Source organism: Cardiocondyla obscurior, linkage group LG06 (assembly GCF_019399895.1).
Source record: "Cardiocondyla obscurior isolate alpha-2009 linkage group LG06, Cobs3.1, whole genome shotgun sequence".
In the NCBI taxonomy this organism is placed as follows: Eukaryota; Metazoa; Arthropoda; class Insecta; order Hymenoptera; family Formicidae; genus Cardiocondyla; species Cardiocondyla obscurior.
In genome coordinates this window covers 750,422-775,485 of record NC_091869.1, presented here as the reverse complement: position 1 = coordinate 775,485, position 25,064 = coordinate 750,422, and the positions used below count along the sequence as shown (strand labels likewise).

The following is a 25,064-nucleotide window of genomic DNA, read 5'->3' as shown; positions in this document are numbered from 1 at the left end:
CCTTCTCGAACGTTGCACGTTGCTCCTTTCTCCGTTGCCGTCGTCATCGCCGCCGCCGCCGTAGCCCGACACGCAGTTCCCCCGTCATCCGAACGAGTACCGGCGCATCGCGAGCCGCTCCGTCTCGCCGTACGATTCGCGTGCTCGGAGTAATGGCCCAACGCGTTACGCCAACGCGATTACACGATTACGCGAGCAGAATCACGGATCCGTTCCTTCACGCGGACCCGCGGACGGTACCAGAAGATAGGTCGAGGCACAAAACGGTCTCGATGCGAGAAATTAAAAAGCGCAGTATATCGCGAGAGAAACCCGAGGCGTTTCGTTATTTCGTAGCGCGTTCGCCGAAGTTTGGGGTGCGCGTGGAAAAAAAGAATTTTATATTGGCCCACTTTTTAAGGTGACAAAGTTAGCTTTGATAGCAGCAGGTTCATCAATTCGCAATTTAACATTGCAAATTGAAAAAAAAAAAGCGTCAATAAAATAATATAAATAAAATAGTTAAAAATTCACGCATTCTTTTAGCAATTAGTCTCTTTAAACTCCACTTTTCGATCGATGCGTTTAAACAACGTTGTTGTTACTCTTAATATTTTATGTTACTTCTTTTTAAAACGATTTAATATTTTTTCTTTTTCAATCTGTCCTAATTTAATTTGTCTTAATTAAATAATCAATTTAATTTGTCTTAATATTTTATGTTACTTTTTTTAAAAACGATTTAATATTTTTTCTTTTTTAATCTGTCTTAATTTAATTTGTCTTAATATTTTATGTTACTTTTTTTTTAAAACGATTTAATATTTATTCTTTTTTAATTTCTCCAACGTAGTCATTAAAATATAATAATACCAATAATAATTACAACAAAACGCTAACACCAAGAATGAAAGAACGTCTCAAACTACTTTTTTATTTATCGCCATACCTGTTCCCGTAATTGGCGGAGATGTTAGCTGTGAGCTGCTTATATCTGGAGGCTGTTGCGCTTGCTGCTGCTGCGGCTGCTGCTGTTGCTGTTGCGGTGGTTGCGCCTGTTGTTGCTGCTGCTGCTGCGGCTGCTGCGGACTGTTCGCATGCACGTTGCCTGGACTCGGTGCGCTCTCGGCCATTTTTTCGCGCGGATGTTTGCTTTCGGTAAGAATATCTTAATACGAGCTATGGCATTTCTACGTATGGTAACTGTCGAGGACAGCGTCGTTGTTGTTGCGTTGCGTTGAGGCCAGCGACGAGAACGGAGATGAATGGAATCGGAGAGCCGGGCTTAGATAGTCACTTTCGAGACTACTCGGGTACTCGCTACGAGCTTCTATCCCATTATACTCCCGCCTGTGTGTAAACACTCATGTGCAGATTATTGCAGGATTTATTTGCATCTCCCCGTCGAAGTCATTGTCTTTCAGCGCTTAAAGAGAAGACCTCTTTAAAGCCGTTTCCTTCGCGCAGCGTGCAACGTATTCTTTTTTAATCTCTTATCGCTTCTCGTGCTCGATCGGTGACTTTATATCGATAATATTGATTTATTTCGTTACGTTTGTTTAGGTGAATCTTGAGCGAACCTTAAGAAGGGAATCTTGAGCTCGATGCATCCGCTTCGGGCCGATTTTTCGCCGTACGTTTAACGTTTCGCTTCGGTTTATTTTCGAGGGATCTCCAATCGATCGGAAAGAACGTTTCAACAACGAGGAATTAAAGAAGCAATTAAAATGATATTTAGTATCGACTAAAAAATTTCGATGCCTTTAATTTGAGGTGTTAACAGAAGAGGCGCCATTTGCGTTAACAAAGTGATTTTTTGACGAGTAAAAAAAAAGTATGAGGGTCCGAGTTGGTGGTTGAATTAAAAAAACTTAAAGGAACAACAACAAACATTAGGGCAGAAAGTGGAGAAGAGGAACAGTTGGAACGGCCTCGAGTGGCAGTCCGACGAGTCGATAGGTCAGTGGGTCTCGTTCGGAAAGGGTCGCTTCGATTCAACCACGCGTTTCCAAGCGCGCAGCCTCGAAACAGCAAGGGAGCGTAGCGGTCGAAGTCCTTAGACCCGCGAGTTCGATCTGCCCGACCGTGTAGATAAGGAAGTGCAACCGCTATCACCGAAACGCGCAAGGTGCCTGAAGATTATTTTGAGCTATCGGCTGCGATCGATTGTTCATAAATATAATTACTCTGTATTCGCGTTGAAATATTTTACTTCGTCGATGTGAACGGTTGCGATCAATATTAACGATTACGCTTTTTGCGAAGTCGCGTTGTCGAAGTACAGCACATGGGGCATCGACTGCTCTATCTTGTGAGCCACGGTAGGCATACTTAAAGAGGATGCACGCACGAGGGCAGTTTTACACTTCACTTTCATTCGCAAGCTCTTTATTGCTGGGCTATTTTGCGAGCTATGATAGATACGAGTTTCCTTCGAAGTTGCCGGAATCGTTTTAATCTACGAGGGTAAGAATGAACCGAGGGAGATGCGCTCGAAGAAATCGGAGAGATTCAACGAAGGGGCTCGCGATTTCGTGTGATCCGTGAGTCGGTAGATGCAGCTCGTAAATCTATGCTCGTTCATGATCGTCGACTGAAGGGGGTTGTCGGATCGTCGGATTGAGCGAAGGACAACGGAGTGAGGCGGTGCTCGCGACCTTCGACGATTAATTCGACGGCTGCGGTCGATATCTCGCCACCGCGACCGCTAGCCTCGCACGCGATAAGATATTTTAACACTCGCGGCGAAACGCTGCCATCGGTCGTTAATGGCTATCCGTGTCGCGATACTTTCCCTTCGTCAGTTCCGTCGATCACTGACATTCTAAATCGATCACCACACTGCCGTGGACACCGCGAATCACTCAGATTCCCTCGTGCGCTGCGTCCAAGTACCATCGACGGCACCTACGACTGTAGACCTCCTCGAAAATGCTTTATCTCCATTGATCAACAGGGACCGTCTTCCGTTGAGTTTTTTTTTCCGTGCTGCGTTTTATCGCGCCCGACGTCGAAACGTTTAGGTCGAAGTTGAGGTCGGCAGGAGCGAGCCGATGCACTTGAGTATTCCCGTGGACACCTTCGGGATCGCGCGACCAGGCTCGCGGGTCGTTCGAGCGCGCCTCGTGGTTTTATATCGCGCTCACCCCGTCGTGATCACCGATGATGGAAGCAGAGGACTCGCAGCTCGTCGCGAAGGAAGGCACGTTGCTTTCTCGTTGACAATGCGACCGAATCCCGCGCGCGATGATTATCCCTTGCACACTCCCGGGTTAGATTCGTCGAAGAGAAAACTAGTCAGGTCCCTCGGTCCCGGGCTCAACCTTCCCTTCTTCCTGCCTTCCTTTCGTTTCGGCGCTATGCACTTTACGGGGCACGAGTGGCTCCTGCTTGCACCGACCACCACCAGATGTCACCCGGGAACTTGACTCGCCCCCGAGCAACCCCGTTGCGCCGCCGGAACCCTCGCCACCGCCACCCCGCCCGGGTTACGCTAGCTAACGAGGGGTTTCAAACCCTGCGCAATATTTATGACGAGGTGGAAGGGCTTTCCTCACGCTGAGATCATTATTTAAGTTATGATGTATAGGCAGAAAAGAAGATAAGCATAGGGGATGAAGTAACGCAGGGAGGCTTAACAGCAACGTAAATGAATACCAAAGTTTGTTCGTAATAAAGATAATTTTGAATGTCACGTGGCGCGATATTTTAGTTTCGTCCGACTCATAACGCACTCCTTCATGGAAATTAATGGGAAACTACGCGTGTCGTGCTATATCTTCTACGTAACATGTTATTATTTTATATGCAATATTAAAGTTTAAAATTTTTTTTTCCTACATATTTTACTAATATTCGTTTTATTGCAATATCCGCGTAATGGACTTGCAGATTATGATGAATTAAAATTAAAAAGTAATATTAACAGTCTTTATATTTTTTTTTGTTTATGCATTTTTAAAGTAAAATATGTTCGCAAAATTATTACGAGTTTGTTTAGATTATTTTCATTTTGTGGAAAATGAAATAATTTTCATAAGTCTTAAAGTAAAAAAAAAAAAAAAGAAAATAACTGGTTAAATTACGCGCCGGTTTTCAATGGATGGCTGAACTAGCGTAAACTGGCCTTAGGTTGATTCGGGGGTGGTGCAACTTGCGCATGTGCGACTCCCGTGCGACTTGGCTACCCTTCCTTCGATCGCGTTACTAACCCGAGTTCGTTGGAGGATAGCTCGTCTTATCGGATATATGATAGAACAAGCCGTGCGACGCTGGGCCGTCTATTGTTTACCCAGCACGAAATTTTCATTACTTCGAGTTTTTCTTTCGATGACGGGCGCGATGAAAATGCTCAGGATAGCGGTTCGCTTATGAAATATTTCGTTTTTTTATCAATAAATAATCGACGGAGCCAAGTGGGACAAAATATCGCGTCTTCGATAAGAGTCATAAAGATTGAAATATTTTGTTACAATGATAATCCCCGCGTCTCTTCAGAGACGAGTCCACCGCGCTCGCTTGTAAATTCATAAAGAGAGGAGGAGCGGCCCGTAAGACCCTTTCAATGTTAGCTATTTAATTTCAACAATCAATTCTCCGTTCCTCGAGGATCTTTTTGTGCGGCGGCTTTTATCGAGCATCTCGGTGAATCGCGCTACCGTTATCGCACACCCTCTCGAATGGATCTGCGATTTAAGCGTGTCTGTTTCGCATTGAAACCGTGTCCGGGATGTGAACGAGGGAAGGGCGGTGGGAGGAGGGGAATTTCGCCGCGCGCGAAACGGGTCCCTCTCTACTGGGCACCGTGGAGGCTCGCATTGGGCCCGGCACGAGACGCGAGCCGTTGCATTTTCAGAACGGTACTTCTAACTGTATCTCACGTGTGTGTAAGAGCGTACGTGTGCCGCGCCGCTCACCTGTCGGACGGCCGCGCTTGGCGCGATCACCGAACAACAGCAGCCGATGAACTCACCGGCGGCGCGACCATTGATCCAGGGAGAACTGGTGCACATCATCAAAAATATATATTGCGTGAAATAAACGCGCTTTTTCTGTAGCAATTACATATCGAGATTCTTATCTTTAAAATGCCGTAAATTTTCTTTTTTTTTTTTTCTTATTGAAAGAATTATGAATTTCACGTACTAAATTGCGTTGCAAATAAATGCATGTAAAATAATTGTCTATTATAAAGTGTTCCTAGTATAAAAATTGACACAAGATTCTCGGTATTGGTCAAATTATAATTACATTTTGTTAAAAATTACGTATAGAAATTGAAAAATAATTAATAACCAAGAGAACTACTGTATACCCGAAGTTTTGCATGAATAAAACATTTTCTTTTTTTTTAAAGTCACCGTCGATTTCTCCTTACTTTGTCTTTTCTTTATCGACAATACCGTACTCCGAACTTGAATGGCTTAAATGAGCCCGCGAAGCTATGAAGAAAGATACGCGACGAGCAACGGTTAGCGGATCTTCTTCTACGCAGGTACTCACGACGTATATGCGGGTCGCGTGTACGGATACTCACGTAATGTGGGCCCGTTTGCCGGAGATACCGTAAGACCTTGCGGTATTACGTCACAGCGGTAGAGAACTAGCGTGGCTAGAAAGGCGTACAAAGGACAACGTAGAAAGGGGTAAAGGAGAAAAGAGAGGTAACGCGATTCCCGCGCGAAGATAAACTCTGACTACTCCAAATTAAAATTCTTGGCGCGTCGGTAAACGATCTCTATTTCTGTCGGCAGGCACGATATCGCGAAACAATGCGTTATATTTAGACTCGATTTAGCTCTGCTAGAATTAATCTCAATTATTAAAATCATTATCTATTAATGGCTGACGAATTATTAAGCTGTGAGCCGGCGGATTAAATAAACGCGAATGATAACGATATGTGTGATAAAATTATTATGATCGTCAGAACGGACTTGGCGAGGGAAACGGAAGTTGTGCTCGTTAATTTGGTAAGATCGAACCAAGACCTCGGCGCATGACTTTAGAAATGCAGCGTTTCGCGTCGCACGATCGAATTCGTAAAAGTAAATCGGGCCAAAACAGACATTGACTTTCCGCATGAATTAAGGCGACTGGGTTAGAATCGTGAATTCCCGCTAGTTTTATACCGTTTTCCGTTAAGCTTTTTATGCGTGCTCGCGTGCGTGCGTGAGTACGATTCCGATTTGCGGATGTTTGGCTTTATGCGAGCTGGTGCGCGTCCTGATAAGCTCTCATCGCGTGCAACGAATCGAGCACGTTGCGCTCGGATAACGAAATTTTTTTTTTTTACATTAGGCTCTTCTAATTTATTCCCTAATTTATTCTCGAATTTTTAATAATAACAGACGTGCATGAATTACAAGTAACATAAGCTTGAAATTGTAAGATTCGAAATAAATAAAAAAAAAATTAATTATTCTCATGACTTTACTCTAATTATTCAATGGTTACTTTAAAAAGCATTACGTTTCTCTCTAAATGCGAACCGATTATTAAAATTGACATTAGTTAATACGCATCGAAAGCGTGCGGTCATTTCCTTTTGATTCGAGACATAGTTTTCAACTAGAAAATCTCGCCTCTGTATTAATTATTTTTCATCAAACGTAACATCGTTTTCCAAATTATTTTCAGACGTTTATCGTAATCTTAAAGCAATATTAGTCAGGTGTCGTTCATCTATAAATAGCCAAAGAACGTCTTTTACCGTTCGAATCGACATCCCGTTATCGTTTAAGGCGTATCGTTTGTCCTTACTCATTACTATCTTTTATGTATGTACAAAATCAACCGACGGCAGAGTCAACGGACAAGCGAGCGCGGTGCTTCGTTAAGCATTTCGCAAAATCGCTCCCTGTCGATGCGGCGAGCAGAGCACCGGCGCGGCGCGGCGCGAAGAAGAGGCCTCCGGTTTAAAATCACCAGGCCCTTCCAGCTCCCTCCGGCCCGGGCACCCCCTCTTGAAAGACCGGACCCTCTCCTTCCCACACCTTCTGTCCGACGGCGGGCCGCGTTCACGTGTTTCTATCTGCGGTCAGTGCACTTTGCTGCACGAACCGCGGCCGTTTACCGAAGGTCCACGCAACGCGACCGCGCTTAATAATCATCCTCCGGAGGATCGTCGACCCTGCACTCTCCCGGGCGCGCAGGAAGCGCAGGAAAACAGAACCGGCATACGAATTCGGCAGATTACGGGGCGGAAGCGCAAACCGTGCGCATTTCGCGCACGCAACGGGGTATAAGAAACCACGCGTTTATCAATAAGGGGGAGAGCTGGACGTGAAGCTTCGAAAGGTTCCAAGCTGCTGCTCGCAGAACCGGCAAAATTTTAAGAAGATTTAATGGAAAAGAAACGTGTCTTTGTATGTTTTTTTTTTTTTTTTTTCCGTTTACTTCATTTAACTTTTTCGACTTGTTCCAAATTATTGATTCAAATATCTTTGAATCCATTGAGTAAAAAATTTTTTGTAATTTTAATACGCGTGTCTATATGGATGAATACGCCGAGGTCTTTAAATTTTGGCTTTACTTTTCTTGCCTTTCCTATACTGTCAATATTGGATAGCGATAAATCTTTGTTCCCCAGATTTTCTTTAGAGACCGTAAGGCCTATAAATTCTACGCTTCCACGCGCATGTCGTCGGTTTCACGGAATCATCCCGCGGATTCTATTTTTATCATTTCGACATAGAGCGTATATAGAGGCGGAAGTGAGGGAGGCCGCGGAAGATCTTCGCCCGATAAGGGAATACGCGTGGGTTCCGGTCATTCGTCTCCATCTCGATATTCTCTGGCGCGAACGCCGCCGCGTATCTCCGTGTCGCTGACACGTACTAAACGGAATGCGCTGCTCGGAAACAACGTCGTACGACGTCGCGGAAGTAAAAAAAATGCAGATGCAATCGCGTTGCGACGACGTACTAATGACGACGTGAATACTTTTTTAATCGCGGATCGCTGACATCACTCGTGCTATAAAAAAAAAAAAAAAAAAAAAAAAATGTGCGCGATTTACTCGCCTCGTCATCAAGAAATGATTTCTGTCGTCTGGTGCCCGCAATTTTTGTTAACACTAAGTCAGCGAATTGCACCTAGAATAATTCAAATCACTCACGAAATGAATCATCATATTTATCGAGTATCTTTCTTTATTCGGAAATTATTTTTATGCGTTGATTTAATTTAGATACGATATTAATTTATATTGACATTTTAATATCTCGGTGTGAAATAATTGTAAATTTTAAATATTTTTCTTTTTTTTTTTGCGAATTGTATAATTTAAATAGATGTGATATACTTTTTATTTTATTATTATTGTCGTGATATAACGTGAGATTTTATTATCGACTCCCGCATTAATTAATTTTCAGCATATAAATCTTCTGCAATTAAAGTACATTAAAATATTTAGCGGATATTTAGTCATACGTATAATGCAATCAAATGCGCGAGCTTTGATAGTCCCGACCAGATAATAAATACGATTAATTTAATATGCTAATCAGCAGTTTCTGATCGGAGAGTTCATCTGTATAAGCGAATTACTATCTCCAGGTGGTCTTTAGCTGGCTAACGTTTTCACAAGCTTCTGATTTAAAATTACAATTAATTTTATTGCGTCATCGCCGATTCATTCTCGGCAACGGGGGGAATAAAACGCCTACGCAAAGATAAATAGACGTGTATACGCGATACGCCGGTATGCCAAGGAGATTTCTGAAGAGTGACAAAGAACGTCGGCTCTAGAGGAGCCAGGAAGAGAACGAGAAAGGGGGAGGAGGGGGGGGGGAAGAGAGAGAAGATAAACGGATGGCCCTAGGAAGGTTCACGGCCGGGTGGTTGCTTCAAATCAGGCAGGTAAGGTGCTTCGACGCGAAGGAGAGACATCGCTCTCTCGCCACGTGGTGGCGAGAAGGGTCAACGTCCTCCAGACGAGGTTCGTGGAGGTGAGCACTCGTGGAGGTGAGCCACGGCCGGTGACTTTGCCGCGCGCGCGGACTTGCCTAAAGTTTTCGCCGTTCATTCCGCTTATTCTTTGTGTCTTACGAGCCGTCGCACAATCCTTCTCTTTGTTTTGCCTCCCTCTCCCCTCTCGCCACCCCCCCAGGGTTAGATACCGTCCGGAATTTTTGTCGACCCCACGCGGTTCAATCACGCGACAAGGCATCACGTGCAGGCCGCGTATCGCCGTGATTGATGTACCGCCGCGCCGTAATAGGCGCGTGCAAACAACGATAGGAAGTTGAGTATCACCCTGCAGGTATATCGAAGACAAAGGGTTAATTACTGAACGCCCACGGCTTTCCTTCCGGACCGTTCTCTGTCCGCTAGAGGTGCTTTTTTTTTTTTTTTTTTTAGGAACGAAGAGAAGGTTTTTCTGAGAAGACAAGCGCGCTCTCTTTCTCTCTCTTTCTCCCACGTGTTTAATGGACTATACAATTTTTTTTTTCTTTTTTATTTCGTTGTTTTATGTGTTAATATTACATCTTCAAGATTGATGTATTACTTGTTATTTATAATCAAGCTTTTTTCGTATGCGCCTTTAATCATTAAAGCTACATATTTTTGCGAGTTGTAGACACCACCGAATGAAGTGTGAAGGATGTTTATCATTCGGTATCCTTTTTAATTAACATTACAAGCAAGCTTTATTTTTAACGTTCTCCACTGACGCTGGTGTTAAATGACTCACTGACAATCCGCGGTGTTGACTTTTGTAATTCACGGGTTTTTCCATTCTTTTCACGGTTAGTTACCGCGGTATTATCTCCTCCGGAGATATTCCTGAGGCAACGCAGGGCCTCCGCGCTTTAACGTATGCGCAAGGGAGCGATACGTGGGCCGTGTCCGCGAATTTCGATGGTCTCCCGAATAGGAGAGGGAGAGAGCCGCGAGTTTTGGCCGTGGCGAGGACGAGCTGAACCGAGCGAGTCGAGTGAACGGGCGCGTAACACCTGCGGTCGACGACCCTTGCGGTGCTATCGAATACCTGCCGACGCGACGACTTGCTCGTCCACGTTAGCGTCGTTCTTTCGGCCCATGAAGCTCCGATTCGACCACAAGATCGCGATTATCGCTAGAGTTTAAACTTTACGAACAATTGATAAAAAAAAGAAAAAAGTTTTAGCTATTTCTCTTTGAATATATCAATTCTCTTGGCTAAAAAAAATAATTTAAACGTGCATGTGAATATATGTGTTAATTAATTGCGTTAATTAGATGTAACAAAACCTTTTTATAAACGATTTTATAAAAGTTAAAGTAAAAGAAATTGTTAAGCAAATTGATAGTATAATGCAGTCGAATCAGTGCCGCAGGGTTAAAGATATCGTGTTATAGTACACGTGATATGATTACTCGATTCATATATTTTTTATCTGCACAGTCGTATATTGATTTATATATTTATTCTCGTAGATACGAGAATTCAATTCATTCTTCCTACATTATATCCAACGTTCTAGATTTCTATGTTAAGATTTCAAATTAATTCAATCGATTAAATTATTTCCACTTCAACGCCCGTGTTGTATTATTGAAAAAAAAAGAAACATATGGAAAACATTTATTTTAACGTCCACATATTTTCTATATATTGAAAAATATGAATTTTCTAAAATAATTATTACACGGAGTGTCGCTCATTTTGACGGGAAATTAATTCAGAGCGATATGTGGACGGACATCCATTTCTATAACCGTCGTCGAAATGTTAATATTGAAGAAACAATACGCGTAAAGACATTTCGGAATTGATGTAAACGTTTAGAAACTCATTTCGGACAAATTATCAATTCTAATTGTCCTCTTGTCTATTTAGATTCGCGCCGTATCATTAACATCCCAGTCGCCCCACGCCAATGTCATTGTTGCGTGTGCCTGGTAAGATCGAAATACATGAAAGGGCGTTGAACGTGGGCTCGACCTTCCCCTCCGCGACCTTAAGCGCCCGACAGCAATGTTCAACGAGAAATGAATCCAGAAGAGAGGAGATATTGCCCTATGAGTCATGGACAAAGCGTGGCAGTGACCGAGCTCGAACTATTATTTGTTACGAATTAGTTCTCGCTAACGCGTATTCCGCTTCTCGGATAGACTCTTTTATACTTATTTTACAAAAAGAAAAAAAAAAAGAAAAAAAAAATATTCCCGTTATTTCAATACCATTAACTAATGTTTCTACTTTGAATTTTTTAGTTACGAAATGTGATTATTCCACTTCAAAATATTAAATTTTTTTTCCGGAAAATCTAAAAGTTATTTTTTTAATTTTAAGGTTCAAAAGTACGACACATTAAAAATTACGCACGCATGTGAATGTGTATGCGCCGTAAACGGAACTGTATTTGAAAAGTAGAGTGCACCTCGTGTAACTGTATTCGGTAAAAGAAATATTAAAATGATTATTATCTATACGCGCGAATGTAGATTTAGTTAAATTAATTCATATTTAATATTGCCATTCGTTTATTCATAGCTCTAATTAATTTGTGTATAAACTTCTCTTCGGTTCCTCAATGCATTTCTAATATCGGGCTATCAAGATAATTGTCGCGGAAGAGTTAATTATAGAGAAGAGGAGATCGAAATCGCTTCACCTTCGAATTCCTCGCTGATCGATATAACATTAACGCACGTTAACGGGCAACGAACTCCTATTTAAACTAACGGACTTTCTCGCTCAAGTATTATTGAATCTCCGAGCTCGAATAATCTTTTTGTTCACGTACAATTTTTTTTTCTTTTTCCCCGCCGCAGTCAGAAGACTAGAGAACTCGTTTGAAGAAAATATAATTAATTTTCTACTCTAATATAAATCGTACATCAATATTTTAAACTAAATAATTTTTTACTACAATTCCAAGTATCGAAACTTGATACGAGCGATATATAAAAATTAAACTACATATAAAATTTATGCACTTAGTGTTAGATAGATAAAAATGACCTCAGCCTAAGTCAGTCGTAGAAGTTGAATGAATCATAGATATGTTCGCGAGTAAAAGGTGTGTACAACACACCTTAATGTAAGTGCCGCGTTGTGAAAAAAAATGTCAGGTGCTTTCGGAAAGGGACACCTGTGCTATTTTTTCTCATCCGATCCGCGTTTCGCACGGGGATATCGGTCGGCACTTCTGTAAAAGTGCCGGGGAAGACGGATGGACCGAGATCGGCTCGAAACGGTGTAATAATAATAGTAGCGGTAGTAGTTGAAACAACAGAACGGAAAGGGAAGGAAAAACGAAACGGGGCGCGCGGTGGGGGTGGAGTAGTAAGAAACAGCTGGTGGGTTGAACGAGTCGCGCGAGTTCAATGACTGGAGAACGAAGAAGCAAAGGAACACACCACCACACACCTGGTTTTGAGTTAGGTAGGTAGGTAGGTAGGTAGGTAGGTAGATAGGTAGGCGCGACGAGTGGCGTAATTACGCGCGTAGCTACGCATAATGTATGTACACGCGCGTCACTTCGCGGGGTTGGCTACGTCGATATTGATATTTGGAATCGAGTGAAAATAACCCGTGAGTTTCGTCCCGGAATGTACGGAAATGTAAAAGCGAAGAGTGACGTTAATTGAGAGCTGATATCCGTTCTTTTTTTTTTTTTCGTAGGATATCTTAATGGTATGTAATCGAAACATGCACGTGCTAAGTCTCAACACGATTTTACTTTTTTTTAATATACAAAACGCGTACGTTTATCGAGAAAAATTAAAAACACGTAAATTATTTTATGAATATTATTATACTTTATGCCATTAAACTCGTAATTATTTTTTAATTAAGTAAATGGATAAAGTTCCGAATTATCTGAATAAAATGTTGGAATATACGTAGGAAAGATTTATTCTTTTGTATTTTTATGTTACTTCTAATTTACGTAATAATAAAAACATTTGTGCAATTTGAAACAGTTGGTAATTATCTCATTTCGTATTGTAACTAAAATTTACGAATTATTCTTTGAAATGTGAAATAATTTCAGTTTGCGCTCTCGTAATAAGGCACAGTTACCTATTTCGTAATATTGCAAATTGCGATAAGCCGCCTATCGTGACGCATGAATCTTTCGATTGTTGCTCGAGGTATGGGAAGAAGTACTGCAAGACGAGGTTCCAACTCGCTTCAAGTCGCTCAGAGTCGCTCGGTCATGGGCCTACCATAACGGTACTCGGCAGTGTAATTTGGGTAGAGGCTCCCATCGACATATACAGGCTCGGTTCATCGCCTGCTTATACCCTTCGTGCGTTTCGATATACACGATGCGATATGCTTGGATAATGTCTTTACATTGGTCGGACCATACTTAGGCGGCTTACGAGGATATAAATAAGTATCCGGGGTTACCGCCCTTTTTCATTCTCGCGCATTGTGGAAAGCTATAGTTTAATGGAGGGTGATTTTGTGTTCTTTTAAATAAAGAAGTAAATTCTCGACAGAGATGCAGGCGATTTACTGATAAGAGGCGGACTATACACATACATCTTATTTCCTTATATTAATAATACTTTTAAATTTATTATTTAAAACTCGTGCATTGGTAATATCAAGCGGTATTATTAAGCTCTGTATGTATACCGAATGGCAAGATGTAGAAAGAGACCCTGACGATTTATTTTTACTGGTATAGAATTGATTTTGTTTTAACAAGTAACGAACTGCATTCGTTTTCTGGTTTCGAATTTAGTACAATCAAAATTGTCTTTTTAGTTTCTCCAAAATTTTAATTACAGTCGAAATTAAAAGAAAAAAAGCTAGAGTAATTAAGTAATGTTTGTACCGCAGTATAATATTGTAGAATCATTAGAAATAATTAATTATTATTTAAAAGACTATTAGCAAAGTAAAACTTGAATTCGAGTTTCTTGGTGGCCAAAATTTTTTAATAATTATATGTACGTCAAAATGTATATTAAAAGAAATAGATATGTGAAAAATAGCTATGTGGCTATTGCGAATTTATTTTTACGCAACGTCGAATCTCTTTCCATGCACCTATATGTATATGCGTCGCATGTCATTGCAATATGACGCCTTCCTTTTTCGATATCACGACATGGCAACCCTAAACTTTCATAGCGATTTGTGTCATGAATTTTCATAGTCGTATCATTTCACTTGATGGAAAAATACGACACAATACCGTGCAAAGCTGGTTCTGCAATCTCATCTCTCTATTTTCGCACGACGGAAGTGTTCCACAGCGCGTCTCAATTTACTCAAAAATTCGTCGACTTAAACGAGCTCCTCCTCGCTCTGCTAATGCCGAAAATTTCGTTTACTACACCCGTCCGCGCGCGTATCATGCTTTTTGCGATAAAGATAAAGAAAAACGGAGAGAGGACAAAGACGGAGAGCGGGCGCGCACGAATGCGTGGAGGGATCACGTGCGTGCGTGCGTGCGTGCGTGTGGTGTACGTTCAAGAAGGTTCATTGACCCTCGCTTTTGTTCGTGTACCGAGCGGCGAGCTTGTCGGCGCTTAGTTCGGCAAGCGGGCGCAGGCCCATCGAGACCCGAGGCCGCATCAGGAACCGAAAATCTGCCTCATAGCCGTGCCCGGTTAGGTAATCGATCGCAACGCCCTTAAGTTTACCAAGGTCTTTGCCACCTGTCGCAGGAAGAGAATCTCGCTTTTCATTACCTGCCCTTCCCTCCGCTCGCGTAAACCTTCCCACTCCCTTTTCCTCCTCCTTCCACTTTGTATGCTCATTTTTTTTTTTTTTTGTGCGTTGCTCAATTTTCGATTACGTAACACTTCGTAGAATCCTAACTAGGGAATACTAATTGCCATATGCTCTAACGTTTCAACCTTACGATGAATTAAAGTAACTCGTAATTTTATTTGAATATATTCTCTGTGCGCTTTTGATTTGTTTATTTTTGAAAATTATTTTTAACAATTTTGTGCATGTTCCGCACCGTTTGCTCGAATTTATCACATGACTTTGCAATGACTGTGCAGTTATTGCTTTCATTAGTGTAATTTGATTACGTCTGCTTTCGCATGCATTCTTTTAATATCAACTCATCTACGCTTCGTCATATAATTTAAACACCTACTACATCACGCAGCATAAAGCGTGATTTATTGTTTCTACTATTATTTTACATTACTGATTTATTTCTTAGATATTTTTATATTGCATTTTTGTTACGGAAACTTTTTCCTCGCGATAAAAAATCAATTAATTTTATTTTGTGAATTAATTTTAGTTTCGATAAATTATAATAATTAAGTATTAGGGAGAACAGTGGAGTTTATATGAGACAAATTATTTAAACATTTCAATAAAAAGTGGACCGTTTTAATCGATATTTTCAAAGTAAATCTTACTAATATTTCATATAATTCTATTTAAGTGATCCTGTGGAACGGATTTTTTATTATTACGGCTATATATACGGGCGTAATTAATATTTCTTAAGTATTATCACATTCCATTTGATTTTTCGATAATTTCCAAGATAAGACAACGATTTAAAAAGTTAATATAATTTGTAATATATAATTTTACCTTATTAAACTATTTATAATCATCGCACTACCCGATATGAATGACTTAATATTACACTTAATATAATAGCATATGTAATAAAAATCGGCTAACCGATTCATGCTGTTCGTTACTTTTAATGCTTGAATTGTTAATTTTTTTATAATAATGAAAATTATGCATCAAACAAAATTACTTATTTTACGATCTTTTTCTCCAATTAAGTTAAAAAAAAAATTTAATTATCGTGATTGAGAATATAGTATCAGAGCAAGTAATCTCGATAGGTTTGAAACGATCGCGAAGAGATTGAAAAGCGCATACTCGATGGATCTCAGAGGCAGAAGACCGTCGCGGATTACGCGACCGCGTCGTCAGTGTGTTACTGACCTCGAGTGACCCTGCCATCGTGACCGCAACATCGCGTACTGTTACCTTCTGCGAACGAGCCTATTTTTCCATAGTCGGTATTTCTTTTTATTCTGATTAAATATTCTTTTCTGTTACTACCCTACTCTTCCGAATAATTTGAGATTGACTCGCTGCCTTAATCCCGTCAGGAAGAATAAAGAAACGCTTTGAAGAAATCTAGGTAGAGTCAAGGAAGAATAGAATATCGTAAAACCGTTCGTTTGTCCAGATGTACATAAAAAATAGCTTCCTCTTTAGCGTCATTGTTATTTTTTTTTTTTTGCAACGTGGAAATGTAACATTAACTTTAGTCTTAAAAAAAAGGGGAAGAGAGAGATATAACATCGTACTCGCGCATTTTAAATGTAATTAAAAATAAAATAAAACATCTAGTTAATTAAAAACAAGAACGCGTTGCATAAGCCAAATATTAAATTGTCACGTATAGTTTAAAGATATTTATGAGAAGATAAATTCGTGTAGATCATTGTGTTACCAGAAATTAAATATATAATGAAAAAATTGTAAAAGACAGTGCCAAGGCGATCATTAATTTCTCATCTCAGAAATTAGTTTATTAAGATCGGATTCAGTAATCATTTTAATGAATCAATTATATCAATGAGAAAATTGTTCAACAAATATTCAACTTTCATTAAGTTTTTATTAAATTTTATTATTGACATAACCCAGAAAAATATTGCAGGATGAGAATACGTTTTTTTTTTCTCCTCTCCCCCTGCTAAATCAATAGTTTGCAGTGAAAGGGTTGGAGCGCTAAAAGGATCGATGCCACGTGAATTTTTGATAGCGTCCATTAAATCTACACACTCGGATTCGTTTTTATCTCACGAGGTTCTCCGCAGCTTTAACCCTTTACGCCCGAAATAAAGATTATCGTAACATTACGTAGCGTGTCACGAGATTGTAAGTAAACCTTTTTATACCATTCGAATAATTAATTCTCTATTAACGCTGTGTTAAAGTTTGTTACAATTATTATTAAAAATTGGCCAATTAAAAGACGCTTGTGCTGAATTTTATACCACAGAAAAAGTCACAAAATCGTCACAGGATATGGGGCTTGCACACGAAGTTCTATTTGTTGTTAATAAATCGACGTAACGTGTCACTCACCTCTTATCGTGCTAGGCATCTTGTCAGAGATCGCATATCCTGCTATCCACAACGCCGCCTTTCCCAAAAATCGCTCTTATCTCACCTCGGCTCTCTCACTTATCACCCACTTAAGTAAATCCGTTAATCACTATGCGCGTTAAGAAAAATTCCGTTTCTTTCCGTTCTTGCGATCGGGGTCTCACTGATCATTCAATCGTATCCATGCTCCTCCGTTCTCAAGATCACAAATCAAAAAACGCGCCGCCGCCACATAGCGATGTCGAGCGCTGCAACGCTCGATGGAGAATCGATCAGGGTTCCGTCCTCCACTCGTGATTTCCTCGAATTCTATTCGCACTTTCGCACATTCGATATTTCCTGCCGCCTCCGTTACCCTTCCGATTTTAAAAATGCGGGAAAGAATTTTAGTCGAAGAGGCCACGATTTTATTTTCCTTGAGATTTTTCGTAAGTATAAAATGCAATTAAATTTGTTTTTCTTTCTTCTTCTTCTTCTTCTTTTTTAATGTAACACTCGTTTCGTAATTTAAATACTCGAATACTTTATGTGAAAATCGTAAAATCAATTTTGCTCCAACGTCGACTGCGTTTATAAGCGAGCTTGTCGCTCTCCGTAAATCCGTTCTCGCGAACGTCACCGGTGTCAATGACGCCGCCTGTGAAATCTGAACTGGCGAGATTACGATCGACAAATCGCAACAGCTGAATGAAAAAGTCTAACGAATCGCGATCAAATCTTCGGAATCTTTCACACTGGAGTCAATGCATACGTAGTGCCGCGGGAGAGCCGTACCTCCGGATCCTTACTTGCGGTATCACTGTAATCCCAAATTTACACTTATATCGCCTGGTGAATCCCTTCGCCCTTATTTCTTCAAATTAATTTTCAATGCGATAATCCATCAGACATTATTTTTCTTCTTTTTGTTCCTACACGTGCCCTTCAGCCTGGATTCTCACACACGCGGTCAGTAGATGGTTCCTTTCTCTTCAGCGCCAGCACGGCTAATAAAATCGCCGCGGTCGGCCACAATCACCCTTATCCCCCACTTTTATTTTTTTTTCTCTTTTTTTTGTAAGGACTGTCAGGTATCGTCTGTCTTTCGTTTTCGGGCTTTTTCTATTTCCTCTTCGATCTCTTCGCGTTTTGTTGTGCGCGGCGTTACCGTTTCCGTTTCGGTTCTACCTGTACACCTCGAGGTTCGGCGGTGGTCCGGTGGTGGTAGCTGGTGAGTGACTCTACCGCAGAGATCCACAGGTGCTCGCGCACGGTGCTGCTCGTCATCGTACCCTCACCACCGTCGGCTGCCGCCGCCACCGCCGTCGTCGACGCCGCCGCCGTCACCCTGCCCCCTCTATGTGGGTTCACCGGTTCACTCTTCTGCCTCCACCACCGGGTCGTCGCCGTCGTTCGCGTGCCCCTACCAGATGAGCGGTAGCATAAAGCGAACGGTCTTTCTTCATCCCCCACCAAAGTCTTCCTCTCTGTGGTCCTCTCCTTATGTTTTTCCTCCTCTCTCACCTCTTTTGTCCTCTTCATCTTTTTTTTTTTCTTTATCTTTTTTCCCCCCGCCTTCTTTTTCGTCCATTTTCTCATTTCGAGACTTGCTCCTCACGTTTTCCTTACGCTTTCTTCCGCCGCCTTCTTATTCTTCCATTTCTTTCTCCATAATCTTCATCTAAGTTAATTTTTCTTTAAAGTACGTCTTTGGTCGTTTATTATATTTTTTTTTTATTTATCACGAATTTTTCCTTTTTCTTTTGTTCTCTTGCTTCTCTTTTTGTTGTATTTTGGTTTATTTATTCATTCCTATGGGATTCTATTACTTCGTTCTCTTTTCATCTCGAGGTTTCACCGCCTCCGCTTTGCTGTGTACGCGGATCTCTTCCGTGACGAGAGTCACTCGGTCGCGCCATTTACCGTTATTCGCCCGTAGGGTGCCACCCTCTTTTAGTCTGGCATCCTGCCGGATCCGGCGAACATTGAGCACGCGGGAGCGAATTGATCCGAAATATTCAGATATCAGATTTTTACACTTATTAAAGTAAAAACACAAGTCCCGGCAAGGTCCGAGAAACTGATTTTATATATAGCTTCTTTTTATGAATTTTAATTTAAATTATATATTAAATAAAATTTTATTCAAATTAGATGGTAATTATAAACGATTAAATATTGTAAATAATATGTAGTTAAATATATATCTTTTTTTCTTTTACATAATACGCTTTAATCTAAATCAATAATTAGCCTTTTAACTCCTTTCGTACCGATTACACAAAGAACACTATACGTACACGTATTCTGTTCTCCAATACCAAAGTTCGGAGTAACAGCGGGATCATTTTTTTTCACCGAAAAGGGATTTATACGACGGGCATTCGAATGACGCAATAAAGAGGAAGCTATTTCGATAACAAAAAAGGGATTCGAGATTTACCGAAATCGGCTTGTCGCCTCTTCCGTACCCTTGAATGCGCGATTATCTCAGACCCGAGGAATCGCTCGGACCCGAGCTCGCGGTCGTCCGCTGACCGAACGTGAATATTACGATGGTCATTGACCTCAGGCCGGTCTTTGGCGCCAAACCCAAGGCTAGCCCCGAGTCTTGTAAAACGCTTGCTACCAGATATTTAATTGTAAATCGTCGTGCCAAAGCTTCGGCGCTTCACGAATCGAAAGCACCGTGAATTCACTAGTTCAAGTATTCGCGTATCGCTTATAATCCTTTCACCTCTTTACGATTCTATTATCCTGCACGCGTCAAGATATGTATTGAGATTGATCGATTTTCTATGCCGCCGGCATCGATTACACGCAATTTGAAAATTGATTCGATATAAGAAGGATGTGGATATTGTGTTGTTTGCTAAATTTATGTATAATGAAGCTGACATTTTGTCTTATCGATAGACAGCTTTCGGTTCTATCCGTGCGCCGTCGACGGTCGATGTCATCGGAAACGACGATCGATATAAGTCGCGTGCAACCCCACGATATCTAATTAGCCAGCGCGTTATTGGCAAATTTTTCATGAGGAAGTCTCTCCGAACTGTTCGCAGGTCACCTAATCGATTCTCGCGCTTTTTTGATCTTCAAATAATGACTTAATAAAAATTATGTATAGCTTAACGCGAAATTAGTGTCGCGATAGTGTAAGAAAAAAAAAAAGGCGATACGTGGATTGAATAGTTACGAAACTTTTCAGAGTGCCTGCGTAGCTGATGAAAACCGTAAAGCGACCGTACAGTCGGCTTGCGATCAGAATTTTTCCTGATTTCAGTTTAGATCCGTTCTTTCCTCGAGCATCCATCTGGACTACAAATCTCGGGGAAAGTTAAGGCGTGCGGAGTTACTACTCGCGTGCTCAAAATCGCATGTGTAAAAGTACATAGTTGTTCAAACATACGCGAGGGAGCCTAGCTCAGAATCTCATTCGTGCGAGAGCTTTGCGAGATACGTTCATAAGCACGGCGACGTATAATCATGCCGCAAGAGTTTCTCTGTTCAAATAGACGTCTCATAAGCTTCGGTCGAACGTGCGCACACACGGGGCCCCGGCTACACGACGGTGAATCGGCTCGCGCGCAAGAGGCCTCTCTTCTCGCGCGAGTAGGCGTGCGAGAGAGCAAAGAGGAGAACGCCGCGGCGGCGGGCCGCAAGTGCCGCAACCGCAGTACGGATGCCGCGCGAGCGAACGAGCGGCTCGCAACGGTAAAACGTAACCGTTGTGCCCCCGACTGCGAAAATTGTGACGAGGTGGAGGGGCACGGTTGTACCGATGGGTGCCGCGAGAAGGGGGGGGGGAGGCGAGGGGGGAGGGAAAGGGAGATCGACGATGTAACACATAGCGGTACAGCATCCCCACCGTCCGGTGAAATCATCCTCGGGGTTCACGGACAGTCGTAATTCGTGGCTATCGCGCGTACGTAGCTCGTTTTTTTCTTTTTTTTTTTTCATTTTTTTTTTTAATTTTCCGTGGGATACCGTGACCGATAGGCACGGGAACCGGTATTTTATGATAATATCGCGCTGTATAAAGTGCCGGTAAGCAACGATAATCTGTTTATTTCTTGCCGCCACGCCGCGCCGCCGATTCAGATGTCAGCAACTTATTTAAGCTTTGTTCTATTATTTTAATGCGAAATTAAAACGTCCATAAATTTTAGATAACTTGCCCGTGGTGGTGGAATTCAGCTGCACGTTTAATCGCAGGAAAACCTTTGCGCGAATTGTAGACCTCCGTTTATAAAATGTTATTTTAAAATCACAAAGGTATATTTATAATCAGCGGACTGCGCTTTATTTCCGATAATAAATCTAAAATTAATTAATATTTGCAAGAAGAATAATTTCAATATTCTACAGATCAATCTTTTCTTTTCTTTTCATAACCAGTTATCGTTTTATGCGTCTGTAAAGATCGTAAAGTTACTGTTAGAGCGGTATCTTTATTATGTTTTGTATTACGTTACAATCTTAATAAGTTTATAGTCAGCATTATTTCCTTTCCCATATGTCCTGCCATTATTAATCTTTTAACACTGCGACACATGCGTATAAAATGTTTAGAGTTCTAAGCTGATAATTATTCTAACGTAATAATACCGCGAGGTAATTTCCATTATATTCTGAAACAAGATATTTTGAAAATATATGTTTTTGCTCATGGAAATAATATGTAGAAAAGAATATTACTTATTCGTAAAATAAATAAAATATAAAGGGACAGATAATTTTTCATGAAAAAAAAAAAAAAAAAAAACAGAGTTTAACTAAAAATGGTACCTCTTTCCACGATAACTTTTAGATTGCAATAGATAATTAAATGTTAATTTGTTTTTCCAAAAGGCAGAAATAATGGAATAAAAAAATTAATTTTCTTTTCTTTAAATTTCAAATAGAATTAAAGCGTTCTTAAAAAAAAAAGACCTTTCGATGGAGCAACGTTAGAATAATGAAATAAAATTAAAAAGTTCTAACGGTAAACTCTGAGCGAGGCGAACGTTTCAAATTATTGAGATTTCGACGTGCTTCGTTCTATCGCTACTATTTAACTTCGAAGTTGTCACCTCCATGGTTCATGGTCGGTCGTTCGTATCTATCGATGTTACACGTTTACGATTACTTCGTTTCTATTTATAGTTTTGCCTTCATCATACTTATACAACATGAATTTCATAATATAAATGTTAGTTTCTCGGATAGCAACTTATTCTTTACTTAAAATTGTACAAATTATAATTTGTAACATCGCTCTAACGAATAAAGTGTGTTAAATAAATCGAATTACGTAAATTACGAATAGCACAATTGTCACGGAAATAAAATTAATAATAAATTTATTAAAAATGTATTAAAGTTTTGTTTATAAATTATATATGTATATCCGTATTATTTATATATTTAATAAAAATTTTTATTAATTGATTCCTGTAATTATTATTATCCTCATATCGAAACGTTATAGTCTCGTGGCAATTTGCGCAACGTTTATATCTGCAAGGAACGAATAATCCTTTTTTTCCGGAAGAAATCGCGTTATTGAATATACATTGTTCACGCTGAAGTTCACGGCCGGTCGTTTGTTCAATGTTCGTTCACCATTACGATACCGTTTGCTTCCGCGGAGTATATCTTATTTCATTTCAACTTCGGTGATTTTATCGAGAATTTTTTCTTCAATAATCGTTCAAGCTGCGACATTAGTCCGTTTCTCTAAATAAAGTCTCACGTTTGCCCGCTCCTTTAGTTGTACGATTATCTTAATTATTACTGCTACCTGTACCGGTTTTATCTCAGCTGTTTCCTATCCAAAACTGATACAGCGAATTTCCTTGAGGCAGTATAAAAAAAATTGAGACATAATATCCAACCGCAAAAGTTACGACAAATTTATATGTATAATCTACAGTTTCTCAATAATTAAACATATTGAAAAAAAAAAACCTTATATCTTTTTATTAATTATCGAGCAATATTTAAGCTTATAAAATAAAATATAAAAAAGAAAGAAAATTAAAAATTCTTTAAGACTCAATTTTTCCATTACTTCCACTTGTTTCTGTATTTCATAGCGTCAGAATCCAGAAATTCAACTGCTGAACGAGCAAGAGTAGCGATACTTGGAAGTAACCCTAATCGAAATGCCTTGCGCCCTGTAATTTCGGATGCGGTTGAACATCATGACGTGTTCAATTCTTCGAATCCATCAAGAATTATATTCCGAACGGGACGCGCGAGATGAGAAGAAACTGGGGACGCGGTGAGGGAGCGAAGAGGAGGGTCGAGACGCCCACGGCGATCAACGGTACATCGCACCCGCTCGTAATGCCTTGTACAGCAACCGTATGCGCGCCTGAGGTAATAAGTCCGTACGTAAATATGTAAATCTTCTAGCGCCTCTTGTGTGTACTACGTGCGCCGTGCCGAGTTTTTCGTAATGTCGAAAACGCGTATGCAGGATATCAACACAACTTGCATTTCCTTTCATTCATGGTATACCGTAACTACGCGGCGGGATTGCACTATAAAGTAAGTAGTTTCGTAATTTATGTAATTTATAACACGCACCTTTTTCTTCGAATCAAATTTGATTTGTAATTCTATTATTTTTATCTATTTCCGTATCGTTTATTAATTTTATTTTATTTTTTTATTATTTTGTTTTTTTTTCGACGATTTTTTTCTGATCTATTTGTTACGTTATCTAGTCATAAAAGTTTAAATGTAACGGGATGCGGTGCATAGGTTTATCAAACTATTTGTAGTGTAAGTATTGTGCTCGGGTCTGCAAATTCGTTATGCCTAAATGACTATGCAGATCAATCTCTGCAGAAGATACCCAGGAAATTCTCTCTCTATATAATAAGCGCGCCATCAACCAAGCAACGAAGGAAAGATCTGCGCGCCTTCACGACGAAAAGAAGGTAACGGAATGATTACCTGCCGTCGTGTTTCTACTTTCTATTTTATCGGCATTGAAGACTTTATTATGTGATGTTACTGTCGCGTTCGAAAATTAATTTCCTTTATAATTTTTTTTCTTTTGCATAAAAAATGTTTAAATAAATAAGATAAATATTTACACGATAAAAATTGATTAAAATAAAATATCTTTTTGTAGTTATCAAAATTTTTTATTTTCTGTTCAAGTGTCTTTAAAAATAAAATTATTTATATCTTTTTTTGAATTACTTTATATAATTTATATTTAAATAATAAATTTAATCATTTTTTTATTTAAAAAAAGTGCTATATTTTGAATATTATAATCATAAATGTGCATAATACTTTCTATAAATTGTACTATTTTCCATATGAACAGAAAATGCATTACTTTTTTTTTTTTTTAATAAACATTTACTAATCCTATTTCTTTTTGTTTTTTTTTTTTTATCGAGCATTATACATATAATATTTTTATGTTCCCACCCGAATCTTATATAATACAAAATTTTTCTTGATATTTTGGAAAGATAAAGAATTACCTATTATGCGATTTACACAGTGAAACCTTAAAATTATTTATCGTACTCTACGAGAGCTTGTGGGCTTCATTCATTCGTTAAAGGCAATCGATACTTTAAGGACGTACTTCTCACCAGTGCACACAAACCAACGAAAGATGCTTGTTGAAGCGAAACTCTTAAGAATCTATCGATGTGTCATTACATTTTAAATTATATGTACGTTTGCGTGTATGTGTATCAGAAGAATGACAAATAAAAATTCATTTAGTTATACAGATAACTAAAAGTGTATTCGTATTAAAAAAAAAATTCAAATTTAACATGGAAATTTAGAAATTTACTTCATATTACTTTCTTTTTTTTTTCTCTCTTCTTTTTTACAGGTAATTAATAAGCATTTTACTTTAAAGTAATAAAAATTAGAAATTATAAAAAAAAAAAATTATAACATAGTACATGTTAAAAAATAAAAATAAATATCGGTATATTGATTTGAAAAATATTTTTTTATCAATGTAAAATTATATGTAAAGAAATCGATAGTTTGAAATGAATGCCTT

General features: G+C 39.6%; 1 protein-coding gene across 4 annotated transcripts in view; it reads right to left on the bottom strand.

The window, feature by feature from the left end:
- Positions 1-18,259, bottom strand: part of Hr3 (Hormone receptor 3) — an 83,928-nt gene extending 65,669 nt beyond the window's left edge. For 2 of the 4 annotated variants that reach the window (XM_070658160.1, XM_070658161.1), the window contains exon 1: positions 929-3,383. In XM_070658160.1, the coding sequence (XP_070514261.1) occupies positions 929-1,112 (184 nt within the window). In that variant the 5' untranslated portion in view covers positions 1,113-3,383. Of the gene's footprint in view, positions 1-928; positions 3,384-17,029 lie in introns of those variants that run through there. The other 2 variants (XM_070658163.1, XM_070658164.1) reach the window with 2 other exon arrangements.
- Between the last annotated feature and the right edge of the window lie 6,805 nt (positions 18,260-25,064).